Here is a 16,377-nt window from a genome sequence, read left to right as displayed (position 1 = left end):
TTGACTCTAGAACTACTTTAGTTCTTTCATAACACCCCTCTTCCGCCCCCTTAAGGTACGGGAGGATTTGGGGGCGGGATGGGTGAGGGTTTTCACAGTAAAGCAGCTCAGGTTCATGCAATTAAACCAGCTGGAAAATTCACCATGCAAGGCCAGGTGAGAACAAGCTGTGTTCAGAAAAAACAACGAGAGTCTGGTGGCACCTTAAAGACTAACAGATTTATTTGGGCATAAGCTTTCATGGGTAAAAACCCCACTTCAGAAAGTGAAGCACAAGGGCCACCTACTGGACTAACAAAGAATGGCTGGCACTTCTATCAGGTGCCAAGGGACACGAGTGTCTCCGCGAAGATGGTTAAGTGTCCCTGTGCAAGTAGCACAGGATTGTGGCCAGCCATGCTGCACAGTTCTGCTGGGTGACCTGGGCAAGTCACTTCTCTTTGCACCAGTTTCCCCTTGCGTAAAATGGGGATAGACCACCGACTTCCTTTACAAAGCGCTTTGACGGATACCAATGAAAAGTGCTATATAAAGAGCTAAATATTGGTATGGTAGGTCTTGTTCTAGGGGAGACAGCTGGAAAGTAGAGGTTCTTAAAGCCTCAGGTTAACTCCTGGCATTGGTCAGCAGTACTCACGAAGGTATCAGGACTAATATAGACAGAGGCGTTGATCAGTTCAGGGCACCAGCGTGCTAGGCTCTGTACAAAGACAGACAGCCCCTTCCCCAAAAGCCCTTACAGTTTGTAAGGTCACTCTCTCACCCAGACCTATAGCATCACAGGAAGCAGGGACAGAGTATTGTCTTTCCAGAGATTGTTCTTCACGCTGTTGGTGTCTCCACCCCAGTGATGGGCACACAAAAATCTGTGCAGCCCAGTTTGAGACAGACCCATTATCCGTTTTCCTCAAGTGGAGGGATGCATCAGCTTCCCTGGCCGGGGGAGAAAGACATCAGATAAACTCAGCCCCCAGCCTTCCTCTCCTGTGATCTATGTGAACGCGTAAAATGGCAACAAACTCCAAGCTCGCCCTTTCGGTACCTTCCCATATGCGGTGGACCCAGTGCTAGTTGGAGGTTTTACGAATTTCTGCCATTCCAGCTGTGTCCCATAAAATGACCCAGCATAGCTGGCAACAGCCCTGCAGACACTGCACAAATGCACTTGGTCTCAGTGAAAGTAGTTAGCCATTGTTGGGCCTTAAACCCTTGACATCTGGTGGAAACATGGCCTGTGTCTTGTTTGGCCAGTAGATGGCCCTTGTGCTACACTCGTACAGAGACTGGAGGGGACGAGCTGAGGCTTTTGCTGTCAGAGGTCTGCCTCCAAACAAACCTGCAAGCTCCTGGCCTGGAGGGTGCTGTCCCCCTCGCTAATCACAAGCAACACGGGATGTTTCCCCAGATACTAGGCCAGGTCCAAACTATCGATATTGAGGATCTTCAAGTGCACAAGACACTGCAGGCATGCATCCGATGAAGTGAGCTGTAGCTCACGAAAGCTTAGGCTCAAATAAATTGGTTAGTCTCTAAGGTGCCACAAGTCCTCCTTTTCTTTTTGCAGGTTAGGGCAGTCACCCAACCCTCAGCCCACTTCCCACATTTCAAACAGCCCTTTGCCCACATGGGACTACGGCACCATGAGATGTTACCAGCATGGGGGGTACGTTCTTAATACTCCAGCTTCCAAGGTATTGGAACTGCAGGTCAAAAAAGGCCCAGAACTGGCTGGAGCCAGAGCCACTGTACTAAATGGCAGACTGGTGGGGGAATGATGATGGTGGAAGGAAGAGCAAGGAGGATTGAGTAGCCGTCCATAGCGTGATGTGGTCTTGTGCTCCATTACGTTTGAGTTAGGAGTGAGTGAGAGCGTGAACACACTGCAGTCATCTGATCTAGAATAGATTGGACAGGTCCTGTCAGATCTGCAGAGAACTTCCGCTAGAGGAAGTCTGCGAGTGCTGGAGCTGGTGTTTGCAGACACAGAAGGGATGGCCTTACCAATCCTTTCAATTAACAGGGTTATGAACAGATCTTCCAGGAGAGCTAGCTGCTTTGACCTCTTCTGCCCATGGAGACATGTGCAGGATGCTAGGAATTGCTCAAAGTCCTTGACTGAGGTCACTAGGTGAACTCCTTTCATCTCTTTCCTAGCATAGCCAATTTAGCTGCTGGAGAGAGGAGGGGGGTGGGTCAGTCACCACGGGCCATCAATAGCAACTGTTTAGAGGTTGTTGGTACCAAGACTGTAGGGCTCTCTGAAAGCAGCCACCTGACTGGCGCCGAATGTACCATGTCAAAAGCTATGGGATAGGGTTAGCATCGATGTCTGAGCTGCACCCTGGGACTGGGAACTTGAAGCAGTCTATGGACCAGGAAAGTTGGCCACCTTGAGCACGTATGGTAAAGGGAGGTGTTGGCACAGAGGTGGAAGCTACTCACTAAGTCACATACCCCGCATTCAGGCTGCCAAGAAGAGTGGCATCAATTGCCATGTTGGAGCATATCCAGAAGGTAGGCAGGTGTCAAGGGTGTGCTAAGACCCAGGGAGTGGCAAGCGATGCCCAAATGACCCAGGCCTCTAGCCTATCTCCAAATGCAGCTCAAGGGGTGAAGCAGAGTCAAGCATCAATGGAGTTCTGCCATTGCCTCAACTCCACCATACAGGAGCTGGTTAAATGCTTTCAAGACACTAGAGCAGCACTCAGGGAGCTCAGCAAGTCATGCCTAGCAACTGATGCAAAACACTGACTCCCAGCTGGGACATTTTGCTGTTACCTTCAACTACATGCAAAGAAGCTGAAACACCTTTCAGGGGATTTCACAAGAAACCACCCTGTTCTCCCCAAAGCCTCAAGCAGACCACAGCCACGGGTCCCTCTGACCAGTCTCAAGCTTGCATTTGGGACACTTTGGAAAACTCACTGGCTGGTTCCCTGATCTTCTGCAAAGAAGGAAACTCCTGAAGGACAGAAACACCCACAAAAGGGACCACCACCACAGATCTGAAAACCCCAATGCCAGCCATGGAGACATTGAAACTCTGTGGGCCTCAAACCCAGTGTTCTATTTTTTAAAGGCACAAAGAACAGATGAGGCACTTGCAGAAGGCAAACCTTGCTCTAGGAGAGAATGCAGATAGCTCTGTCAAGTGGTAACAGTCAAGAGGAACCAGTGGGCAAGCAAACCACCATTCATACAATTCAGGGACAGCAAGCATCTATTAGTTGAAGTAATCCATCCACCTGGCCAGCGTAGGAGCGTTCACCACAGTACGTGCATTATCCAGTCTTCAGTAAAAGACGTGAGCCATGGGAGGCCAACAGGTCTCATTGCTAGGAAACGCTTCCTGATATTCAGACCATATTTCCTTTATTCCTAGTTGTAACCCCCTTTGCATCATCCCACATTCCTCTCAAATCACTGGTGTTCACTCACCCAGTAATTATAGATGCTTATAATCAATGAACCCAGGGTGCATTTATAGAGGGAGTACCACTGCAACCCCAGGGCATATGGGTGAGGATGGTGGCTTTATAATCCTAGTTTGGAGTCCACAGGATTCTTGTCAGCAGAGGTATTGCAGGCCTGCACTGCCAGGACAGAGTGAAGATTGGAGGTGCATCCCCACTCCAGGCAGGATTTCACACTACCCGGGATCTGAAATCTGAGCTCTATGTATATCTTTCATTACAAAAACTAATCACTCCAGCCCCATAAAATTTGTTGGGTTTCTTAACTTTTTTTTTTTTTTTTTTTTTTTTTAGTGTATCTGGCACTTCCTGCAACTGAGATTCCCAGAATGAAGTGCAGTAATTCCAGCTACATCCCCTTCAGATATATGTAGATCTTGCTGCTTCCTGCTTCTGCATCTAAATGTAATGATGGATGGTTTTTGCAATGCAACACACTACCCCTCCCACATTGGAGAGGCAGGAGGAGAACTGCATGGCAAATTTGATTCTCATTTTGTCTCCCTGACACCATTCCTAACTTCTCCAGGAAATCATTTTATGTCTTTAAACTCACTGGCCTAGCCACTTCACCCACAGGTGGCACTATTTGATCAGTTATAACGAGTTTACAATGAGCTCTACCTTCCTTTGGCATCATCCAAGCGATGGTACACTCAATGCAATTTAATTCATTTCGATTCAGGAATTCCACAAGTCACGTGACGGAAATGTGAATTCAGGACTTGGAAGTGGTTACTAATCTCACCCTACTCCATTCAAACCCTCATATTGCAGTAGTGTCCAGAGGTCTCAATCAGAAACCAGTTTAGTTCCAGCTCAGAACGAGAGCTCAGTTTTTCCACAGACATTACCAAAAATTCCACTTTTGGGTCATGAACAAACAAATTTAATGTCAAAAAAATTCAACACCTTTATGATCAACCAGAGACAATTAAATTACAATGAAATGACCAACTCAATGAGAACTATAGGCCCAAGACACTAATTGTTGCAGCAGCTGTGATAGACATCCAAAGTATTATCTGTGATAGCTTGCCTTGCTGTAAAATAAGCATCTTCCCTCTAAAACAAGCCAGACCCGAAAGGTTTGGAAAAGGGAAAAGGGAAAACTTAATTTATGAATAAAAGTGCTTGTTCACCATAATTACACTGCAGCTAGGACGATAAATAAAATAGCCATCAACGTTTTATCTCTTTATACTGTATTGTGTCCTGTGATTTCAGAAATACAAACAAAAGCCTTTAAGTATGTCATAATAGCAGTTATTTTTCTTCTCATTTTCAAGCTACATCTTGTGTCTCTTACCCATTTACCAGCTGAAGAAACCGCAATGAATTAACTTTCAAATTATTTTTAGTAAATATTTGTCATCACATTTGTGTTATCAGATCATGCAAGAAATATATGGTGGTAGGGGGGAGAAAAGGACTGAACAGGATAATAGAAGAGTGCACTGCATTGTAGACGAGATACGGATTTTAATTTTTTCTTGGTACATATATCTATAGTGTAATCCTGAGAGGTGCACCACAGTTTAAGAAATGGACTCAGCCATTGATGGTTTGGGAGACCACATGTGCCTATCACATTAACATTGGTCCTTCCTCCCCCATTACAAACACTTGATGTATCTTGTTTTGACTAAGCTCTTTAGTGGAGGGACTGTCCTAGCATGTCTGTATAACCCCTAGTACAATGGGGCCCTGCTCTTGGTCAGACAACTTGGCCCAACAATAATACAAATATGGAGTGCAACAAGGCAGCTACTAAACCATGCATTTCAACTGTGATGGCTGCTTAGAATAGGGCAGAAATAGCTTTTCCCATTTAAAAAAGTGGGGGGAATTCAGGTAGACCTGTAAGTGGAATAAACCCAGCACACACATACCATATCAAAACACTAGAAAAATGAAGACAACCACAACTATTGGAAAATGTAAATGATTTTCTTCAGAATTCAACCACAGGCATATTCCTCTGGAGAGCTAAAAGCAGTTCCATTGGCTTTTTTAGAATAAGCAAGTCCCCTGGTAGATGTAAATCAAGATTAGCAAATTTAGCTAATGAAACCAGAAGAAGCAGATCTGCAAGGGAAAGGCTATCGAAAAATCTTTGCAAATATGGTGTCTAGAGCATTGTACAGTGCCATATGCACTAAATATACGTCCCTGCCCCAACGAGCTTACAGTCTAGCTCAGACACAACACAACAAAGGGTAACAGACAAGATGAAGGGGGTCCATTAACAGATTGTGATGAACAGGCATGAGCCCAAGCCAGGTGGAAATGTTTAATACACATTTGACACAGGGCTCTCCTTCCCTGTACAAAGTCCAGATTACATTGGCACATCCAACATAACTACTGTGAGGCATGTTTAATAGGGCACTGGCTTCATAAAAACTCAAACTCCAAGGACAAGTATGTATTTTGAAGCTAAAAACTGTGTTGCACCCACTGACCAAGCAATTGTAATCCCTTACTTGTTACTCAGTACTTGTTACTGAATGGCTGTGGTAGCTTCTGAATTCAGACCATTTCCCTTGATGTTTAATACATTTCAGATTCAGTTTTCAAGAAAAATGTACAGATCTCTTAATTGCTTCTTACATTTAGAGGAACTTATTGAAAGAGCATTGGTTGTGTCCTTTAGGAGTACAATAAGAATGACTGACACAGTGTGTACAATACTTTTATACCCACCCTTCAAATCCACTTTCCCCAAACCCTCCTGCAGAGATGATCCCACTGTTGAGGTCTCAGCCTTCCAACTTTGGCACCGTTGTCTCCACATGGTCCTTGGCCAATTTAAATTGCAAACAACTTGGAACCACCCCCTTATTCCCTGCAATTCACCTTTTATAAAGTACTTGGCATGATTTATGTAAATATAATGTACTAGGTATTTTCCTAGCAGAGCTCACTTAACATCCATTCCAATAAGATGAAGAAGCCTGCTCATTTGCTTGCTCACATTACCAACACATTTAGGGCATAATCTGAATTTACAGCATAATTTGAATTTACAGCAGTTTTGGTTGAAACACGCTTTACTAAAACCTGCCATAGCACTTTGTGGAACATGTGGCAAACAGTGCCATCTAGTGTTGGCCAGAGGCAAGTTTCACAAACCATATCTGTGAATGGGCCTACAACCAAAGAAACCAATTTATACTGCTCTAATTCGGTTCTTTTACTGCACCTGGTATAGTACAGCTATGTTCAACAAACTGATTTATAATAACCTAGTTACATCAGACACTGCAGTCAGACACTCTGCATGTGCAATGGGATACATTTCCACCAAAGCATCTCCTATAGAAAAAACCTGGACTGGTTTTGACGCAAAATAACGGGCAGTCTGGTTAACAGCTGCTGTTGAACCTCAAGGGCTGGAGGTTTATCAGATGGGAGGCACTGGAGATGCTGCCTATGAGAGTGAGACCTTACTGATCAAGTACCAGTCGAGTGTCAAGGTATATACATCTTTTATTTAAAAAAGTTTACAGTTCTTTAATTATACACAACTATTTGAGAGGTTATATTCTTAGAGAAGAGGCATTTGTCATGGTGACAGGCATGCCCACTACATCATCACAATGCAAGAAAAAAGGGAAAAAAGAAAATAAAAGAAAAAAGCTTAGACTCAAATGAAGGGAAAACACCCTTTATCTCTTCAAGTATCACACAACAGGTATCAAATACAGTCAGTAAAATAATGGCCATTTCTCATGCTGCACACGCTCCTGCTAAAGTGCCGGCGGAATTCAGATGAGCAGAAAGAAGCAAAACAAACCAACAGCCCTGCACTCTCCTCAATGCTCCCCGCATGGTGTGATATAAATCTGACATTAAAGGTCCGGGGGGGTCCTTGCATACCTGAGAGCTGCCACTTAGAGTGCCCTGTGACTAGTCTTGCTAGGAGCAAACAAAGCCAGGGCAACCCAGCTGCAGCACAGGTGACAGCATTCTTCATCCCTTACAGGGGAGAAAGGGACTCCCTCTCCCTGTTTTGTGTGCACTGAAGGCAGATAATGTGTGTGTGGCGGCGGGGGGGGGGGGGGGGCGATCAAACATGGATATGGGAGATTACAGAAGTGACTATGTAGTTAGTATTCCCATAAACCTAGTTGGCCAATTTGAACTTCAGAGGTAACAAACAGCATTTAACTTCCATTTTTTCCTCTCAGACCGAGGGTTTACACATTAGCAGTTAATTTACAAAGCATTATTCCACTCAGTTCACATCAAGATGCCACTCCCTTAAGATCAGCTATCACCAGGACTCCCCTCCTTAATTATTTTTTAAGTCTAAAATTGTCATGATGGAAAGTCAAATGAACCAAGAAAATACACTTGGAAACCTCAAGGAGAGTCGAAAACACGTCTGATGAAATTCAAGATTAACCTAGTTGGCAATGTATGTAGCTTCTTGAGACGCTTCTGCAGATCTGGGGCAGCTTTGATATTTCTCAATTTGTGTAAGTCACACAAAGCTCAAGAATAAGGTAACAAGCTATCAGATGTGAAGCCGAAGAGCCTACTTCCATAACAACCATAATAGGTTACTAACAAGCTTTCATATTCAGGAATTCATTGAGAGCACGAATCTACATACAGTGGATCAAACGTAGTCATGTTGGAGTAGGCTTGTTAATTTCCACCTGGCTGATGCTTTGAGATTCAGTCATCTGAACAGGGAAGAGAATGGCAGTGGTTCTTTCAGAAAAAGAACATTAGCATTTCAAAAGAAACTGGAACTGAAAAAAAACCCAACACTGGGCATCCTGCTTCAAAACGATTCCACTTTTCTCTTCCAGACTAGGGGTGTGTAGTTTATTTACAGACTGTTCTTGTTTGAGATGGGGAGGGAGGTGAAAGATGGAAGAAGGAGTAGAATGAGGCAATAAGCAGCTGTTCCAGTCTAGAAAGAAGGAAAATCCATTTGACGTTATTCCCTACAAGAGTTTTACACTAGGCCATATTCCTTTGAACTGCAGGTATTTTGACAATTTACTGTAGGCTTCCTTTCCTGCTCCTGCTGCTACAGGGGAGAATGATCAAACATGAAACGTACCAAGAAGATTATCTTTTCAACATGCTGCAGGCAAGGCTATAGATTTCATGTGTAAAACGCCATTAATATCCAAGGAAACATCTTGCTGGAGAAGTTCGAGATCTAGACCCACAAATACCTTGCTTCGGCTGCCTGTATGCACAAAGTAACGTGCAGAGGAATCAGAGCAACCTGGACAACTAATAGAAGCCAAGCTGCATCTTCACACCTAGAAATCACTGCGGAAAAACGTGTGCTTACTTTTCCAGGAGTCTACCTTAGACTTGCAGCTCTAATTGGAATTCTTTTGGAAGCTTACGACAGGAAACCTTTTTATTAGAAAACTGGCTTCTTCAAATGAAAGATGCATGAAAGTGTTCCCTGTGTTAAACCTGGTCATTGAATAGACTGGGGGAAGAGTAATACAGTTACCTGGAAAAAAAATTAGAGGTAATTAGAACACTATTTTTTATACAATATTGAAAAAATACAAATTTTTATTGTTTTGTTGTTTTTAAACTGATATCACCACCCAGCACTTAGACTACCCCTAATTAGCACCTACAGTTAAAGGTTATAGCACAACCAAACTCCTAGTTCAGCAGGTAAGCAAGTTAAACAGTGCCAACACAGTTCTGCCCCCCCTCCCCAAAGTAATGAGAAAACAGCGTGCTAGATAAGAGTTAAAGTACACCATTACATGTTAAATAGTTAATACTACCCTTCCAACAAGCCACAAATGCTAGATAGAGAACTTCAGCACAGTAACTAACCACAGTCCTACATTACTGCTTTTAGAGAAAAACCTTTTGCTTCATGCCCGTAATTAACATAAAATAAGTAAACCCTTTGTATGTTATTTTTATTAAGGAAAATAATCATGCTAAAGCAAAATTGTACTTTATAGTTAAAAAAAGGAAACTGATTGTGCTTTATGGATTAAAAAAGGATTGTATCTTTCAACCCCATCAACTCAAACCCAGGTGGCATTCCTAAAAGAAAAACATTTGTGGGACAATGAAAAAAAGAGTTTACTCAATCCAGTCTGTCATTCAAAATTCTCTGTTCAAGAGTGGGTTGAATTCCACATACTGTCCTGCAGGTTCCACCAAAAAAATATTAAAGTATCTGTCTATCCAAACCCTTCAGAAAACCCTAAGAATACAGCAAGTAACATTCAGATTTAAAATCCATCTTAGTTAGGATTTCAAATGCACAATTATCCAAATTCAAGTATCACTGGCAACCCAGGTAGGCGTTTACTGTATTAGGTTCTCTTACCATTAAATACAAAATAAAAAAAACTTAGTATGTTGAAATACACCAGAAGAAATCAAATTTTTCATTCAGAAGAACTCTTGAAAATATTATTTGCTTGTTTTCCCAATTTATGGTTTTTATTTTTATTAATCTCAAATATTCCTAGAGCATTTTTCTTTGTTAAACTTTAGTTTGGTCTGTTGTACACACACGCAGATGGCTACCAAGCTGCTGCAGAAGGGAAAACAGAAAAACAAAAATGGGAGAAAGAACGTGCCAACGGATTCATGGACTATGGCCAATGGGCCAATCTTCATGGGTCTGAAGCTCTCAGCAAGGCTAGTCCATCTGGTCAGAAAACCCTCTTTTAGGAGATGGAGAGAGAGTTTGCAAGGTGTTTGATCATACTTCAAGCAAGAAAGAAAGCTTGAAGCTATTACAGGGTAGCAGTTTCAAAACCATGACAAAGTTTGCCTTTGTACGTGCTCCAGGTAAATTAAAGCACTGTTCATATAGCATTGTGTTTTTTCCCCTGAAAAAAGGGAACAGAGCATAATCCAGACCAAGAAAATGAGTAAAGTCCAGATGAAGGCTTTCCAAAGTCCCAAAAGCAAACAGATGAGTGGTTGTAGGTCCCTATAGTTCAGAGGGTGGGCAGAAGTCCAATATAAAAGTGTACTTAAAATCCAAGTCATTTTTTTTAAGCTTCGATGCTCTGAATAACTCCGTGCACTTTTTAAATGCAACTCCACATAAACTAGGATAGCGAGTTTGACCTGAAGGAGAACTTTTTATTTCACTGTCTGATCTAAAAATGTTCTCACATTATCCCCTAGACTTTTTACTTTGAGAAAGCGCTGTTCCATCTTATCATCCAAGGTGGTAGCTGTGGAACCACTGATAAAAAGGAAATCTTTAAGTCCCTACCTATCAGAGCAGCTGTTTGAGCTGACAGTTCAGTAGCACACAAGTTGACTTGGCCAAATGGAATTATGAATGCATGCATTCGGGCTGCATATTGCTACCAAAATGGAATGTGGGAATATGCTATATACCTTGGGTTTGAGAAATGACCAAGAAATCAAGATCTAAAGGGTGATATATATATCAATGCTATTATTCATAAAAACCTTGTTTAGTAATAAAAAAAATTGCTTTGTTTAAATATGAATATTATAGTCTGCTTCTCATGGTTAGGAAATAATAGTCTCTCTGAAAAGCAGGTTGCTTCTTCTACTACAATTCCATATCTTGGGCCTCATCTTCCGAGAAGTCAGACATGGAGCTCTCTGATGAGCTGTCCCCGGTACCTTCTTCCTGTTCTTTTAGTGCTTCTTCTGTTGCATATTTCTGAATGTATTCTGTATGTGAGGAGAGAAAAGGGTATAATCAGCATATGTTCGATGCCCATAGCCATTTATAAAAATGGGTTTGTACTGAACATGGCTGAATAGGAAATTAATAACAGCCTGAGGGATAGTGCCATATATGGACAAGAAAATAATTATATAAATTAACATATGTTTCAGAGTAACAGCCGTGTTAGTCTGTATTCGCAAAAAGAAAAGAAGTACTTGTGGCACCTTAGAGACTAACCAATTTATCTGAGCATAAGCTTTCGTGAGCTACAGCTCACTTCATCGGATGCATACTGTGGAAACTGCAGAAGACATTATATACACAGAGACCATGAAACAATACCTCCTCCCACCCCACTCTCCTGCTGGTAATAGCTTATCTAAAGTGATCACTCTCCTTACAATGTGTATGATAATCAAGTTGGGCCATTTCCAGCACAAATCCAGGTTCTCACCCTCCGCCCCCCCCCCCCCACACAAACTCACTCTCGTGCTGGTAATAGCCCATCCAAAGTGACCACTCTCTTTACAATGTGTATGATAATCAAATGGCCCACCTTGATTATCATACACATTGTAAGGAGAGTGATCACTTTAGATAAGCTATTACCAGCAGGAGAATGGGGTGGGAGGAGGTATTGTTTCATGGTCTCTGTGTATATAATGTCTTCTGCAGTTTCCACAGTATGCATCCGATGAAGTGAGCTGTAGCTCACGAAAGCTTATGCTCAGATAAATTGGTTAGTCTCTAAGGTGCCACAAGTACTCCTTTTCTTTTTATAAATTAACATAGGGATTGCCATATTGGTTTAGACCAAAGGTCAATCTCATCTGACAACAGCCAGTATTAGAGGCATCAAAGGGAGGACAATGCAGGAAGTCCTGAGGCATACATGTTGATAACACACACTGTTAGGACACTGAACACTAGACTTGGAGTTAGAAACAGCCAGTGCCCTTTCTACTTCTGCACATACACCAGTTTAAAAGCCTCATGTTCAGAACCCAATTGCTATAAAAATGGAAACTCATCCCATATTAAGGTGATCAAAGGAGAAAATCCAACCTAGAGGTCAGCCAAAAAACTTCAACAACCCACATTGTCATGAAACCCAAGCTAAGAGCAGGCCCACAATGCTGTTAGGGGCACAACGGGTTAGGCTGTGAAAATTCAGTCATAGCAGAAGTGATCCCAGGTCTCCTGGAAAGGAAGAAAAATCTGGGACATTCTACAAGGGCTATCCTTGGTCATCAGGCAGGAAGGCTGAGAGCTACTGTACTGGTCTGTCCTGCTGACCTATAATACAAGCAGGTATTCTCCCACAAAAGCATATGCCCCAATATGTCTGTTAGTCTATAAGGTGCCACAGGACTCTTTGCGACCTATAATACAGTATCTTGAATACTTCGTTTTCATTTTATGAATCAGCAATTGCTGTTAGTACCACAGCGTGGCAATGCCATTGTGAATGGGAGGCAATACAGTGCGCACAATACCAAGGGGAAAGGAGAATTGGAGACCCTGTCAAGATACAACCCACATTATGGAAAAGTCTGAGAACACTGCTTTACGGAATTAGAGACTGAGGATACTGGCATAACTTCCAGAGAAGCAAAGAGATGAGAGAAGATGAAGGTTGGAGAAAAGGCTAGAATAAAGGAATAAAGATTTACTGCTTTTAATACAAATATTTGTGTTCCCAAAAATAAAACCACAACAAACCCACCTCTCTATCCTGCAAGAGACAAGCCTTGCACTATGCTTTAGTATCAGACAGGGGCAGTGATAGGAGCAAAGAAAAAATTCCAGAGGGCTCTCCCCAGGAATTCCCAGCCATTTAATTCTAGGAGCTCTAAACATAAGCACCCCAGCCAATGTCAGCTACTACAGTGGTTCCTAGAAAGAGATGAGGTTTCAAAGCCAAGACCCAAACCATGCAGGGCTCTAGTTATCTAGATCAACAGCTAGCATTACAACCAAAAGCAATTATGGAGCCAGCACAGGTCACAAAACTGGTTTAATAGGATTCTTGAAGGCAAATGCATTTTGTGCAAATTGTGGCCTGTGCAATTTTCTAGTGTAGCCCCATGCAGAATATACAGTAGTAATCCAGTTTAGGAGCTGGATTATTGAGACTATGTCCAGATATGAGGGTCACAATCACCTTACTACAGGTACCTATGGAGGAGGCTCTTGGCTGACACTACCTGACATTCCAAGAGCAGCCATGTCCCGAATTTGCAAACTTCTTGAAAAAGGGTGTACATGCAGGGACGAAAGTAAAATCAGATAATTCCTCCAACCCAGTATCTTTGGGTAGATCTTCACTGCAAAGAAAAAACCTGTGGCACTGAGCCTCAGAGCTTGGGTCAATTGACGTGGGGCTCAGGCAGCATGGCTAAAAATAGCAGCATAGATGCTCCTTCTTGGGCTGGAGCCTGGGCTCTGAAGCCAGGCAAGGGGGTAGGATCCTGAAACCCAGCCTTCCACCTGAACACGACTGCCTACACGGCTATTTTTAGCCCTGCAACCTGACCCCACAAGCCTGAGTCAATTGACACACGCTCAGACCTGGTGTTGTGGGTTTTTCTTTGCAGTATTAACATACTGTAGGTCTTGTCTGGATTGAACTTCAGACAGCTTGCTCTCAAATTCTGTTCTCAACTAGGTACTGGGAAAACATGGCACACCATCTAGGTGAACAGTTACGTAAACTGAGCTCAGTCTGGTCCATCCCTCTAGTTTGGGAGTAAGGTACGGTGAACTTTTCTTATGCTGTACCAGCTCTGTGGTTAGATTTCAGTTTGGCAGTTTTCACAGGATGGACATGAGCAGAAGGCAAGATGGTTTTTTTTTGAGCAGCATCCATTCCTTTACGCTTAATGATGTCTAACTCCCACAATAGGAGATGTTAATGAATTCCAATTTGTATCAGGAAATTCCAATCTAAAGGACTTGGAAGTGTTGCTCTTTTCCTTAACTCAGTTTCATGGGGCAGAAGGGAGGGAGGATCAGTCTTGCACAATGTATTTTCCCTTCCACCAGCCCAAATCATGGCTAATTGGCAATCCTTTGTTTCACGTCATGCCAAGAGACAGATGTGCTTATGAAACTGTGGGATGTCACTTGTAATGCGAGATGCCAAACACACAAGACCATAGAAACTTGCATTTAAAAAGCTAGTTTTGTTTCTTAAGTAACATTGATAAGCTACTTGCATCTTTCAGTTCAGTACAAGAGACTGTTAAGCTGGATGTTAAATCTTTGGCAACATCTTTCTTCCCACTGCCTCCAAATTTCTGCAGATGCTTATTTCTAGCATGATGTACAGATACCCACAGTACATCAGACTCTTCAAACAGTTAATTGTCTATACAGGCACCAGCTGGCTAAGTTGCAAGAAGCCAAGATTTCTGGAATTGAGGCTATGGAATTAGGCCACTAGACGCTTTAATACCTGATACAAGAATAGACTCTGAAGTGCTGTTGAACTACAGGGACACTCTGCATTTAAAATACTTGAGCCAAATGGCTAAAAGGGGCTTTCAAACGCCTATGGAGGCACATGCTGATGTCTAATGACAAGCAGCTTCTCTCTAATGGTTTAATTTGCATTGTTCACCTGTGAGGTTGCTGAAGTTTGTGTCATGAGGACTTGCACGAACTGCTCAATAACCATCGTTCCGTAAACACTAGGAAGCATAGAACATGTGCAGTGACACTGCATGCAGCGAGAAGACATTCGGACTGTCAGGCTCCCTACCCTTTTGGAAACTGTATCATGAATACAATAATATGATCAAGGGAAATGCCCTGGTCCTGTGCAACAGGATCTTGTATACTAACAAGAACGATCTGCTCAGAGGCAGCATTTAACTTCTTGGGTGCCAGTTTTGGTGAGCGTCTTGCTTATCAATTGAACATCCAATAAAAAAAATTGTGGTATTGGCCCAGATAAACCTTTCAGCACACCCCAGCAACAGGATCCCACCCTTCCTCTTCTCCAAAAATTTCAGATCACAAGACTGTCTGAGGTGTTGTGTGTGAACACCTCTTCCCATTCGTAACCACACAGCATCCCTGAGTTCACCACCACTACTGCTTATGTGGGGGAATAATATTAGGAAAGCAATTAGATACAGCCACTAGCTGTCACCCTGTCATTTAGCAGGTAAAAACAAGGACATGAGCCATGTGACCACCCGCCACTTCACGGACCCTCAGACAGTGCTCCACCGGCCCAAGGCGCACAGCTTATAAAGCAGAGAGGCAACTTTAGTTCAAATAGATATTTACCATTGCCTAGCCATCAGCAGGATGGCCATTCATTTTAACCTCTGGAAATTCGACTTCCAGGGAACTTTCATGTCTAAACAATTAACCCTCTTTTTGGGTTAAACTCATGTTACACTGGAGGATCTAGTCATTTTTCAATCCATTAAGGAAAGATGACACTGAAGTGTACATTCTGCTGGCCCTGTAGATACCATGGGAAGTACATTTTCAAGTGTCTAGCGTAAAGGTTTGAAATCAAGATTTCATACCAAGACAGACCCAACATTGCTTCAAATATTTTAGCCCCAAAGGAATGCAGAACAGCTATATCTATACCCCATTCACAGCTCTGTTAGTATTTAACCATTTACTACAAATATGCACCAATATCAAGTGCCAGCCCCAATTCTCTTTTTAAAGGCACAAATGGGAGTTAGGCACTCAAATCCCATTGCCTTCAATAGAAGTTGAATGTTTAACTGGCTCTTTGTGCCTTTGGAAAAAAACATCTCCCCCCCACCCCCAATTTCCTCTATTCTAGGATGGAAAGACTAAAATGGTTCTCTTACCTCTACGGCCATTAACAAGTTTATATATCTGAAGAGTGAAAAGCTGTACTTGTGTTAAACAAAAAATTTCCAGCTGTATACACAATAGTTGCACCAATGGACAACTACAGGTTTCATTATGAATCTTTATTTAAGGGTTTTGCACTTCATAAGGATTATGGCAGGCTGAGAACCTTGCACCAGGTGTCAGTCCTAGGAACAATCCCCAAAACACACATCAAGCAGATATTTTATGCTTTCATAACTAAAAAAACGAGGAGATAAAGGGAAGAGGCGATAAATTATGTATTCACAGTACTTAATTTTCCAGAGCAAAGAAGTGGCTAGAATCTATTGCATCAGGTGTTTGTCTAACCTGTTCTTAAAAACCTCCATTGATGGA

At 42.5% G+C, this 16,377-nt stretch overlaps 1 protein-coding gene across 2 annotated transcripts in view; it reads right to left on the bottom strand.

Annotated features, from left to right (window-relative positions):
* Window positions 1-6,947: 6,947 nt before the first annotated feature.
* The window catches only part of UBE2H (ubiquitin conjugating enzyme E2 H), a 70,044-nt gene continuing 60,614 nt past the window's right edge, over window positions 6,948-16,377 (bottom strand). Inside the window, exons 7-8 of one of the 2 annotated variants that reach the window (XR_012156867.2) lie at window positions 9,814-11,153; window positions 6,948-8,964 (exon numbers count right to left, since the gene is read on the bottom strand). Coding sequence is in view for 1 of the 2 variants with exons in the window: in XM_073328926.2 (XP_073185027.1) it covers window positions 11,029-11,153 (125 nt within the window). In the remaining variant the exon portion in view is untranslated. Of the gene's footprint in view, window positions 11,154-16,377 lie in introns of both variants that reach the window. The other variant, XM_073328926.2, reaches the window with a different exon arrangement.

The sequence above is a fragment of the Lepidochelys kempii genome, chromosome 1 (assembly GCF_965140285.1).
Source record: "Lepidochelys kempii isolate rLepKem1 chromosome 1, rLepKem1.hap1, whole genome shotgun sequence".
NCBI classification, from domain to species: Eukaryota; Metazoa; Chordata; order Testudines; family Cheloniidae; genus Lepidochelys; species Lepidochelys kempii.
Note: the sequence above shows the minus strand (reverse complement) of the source record. Positions and strands in the feature narration are given on the sequence as shown.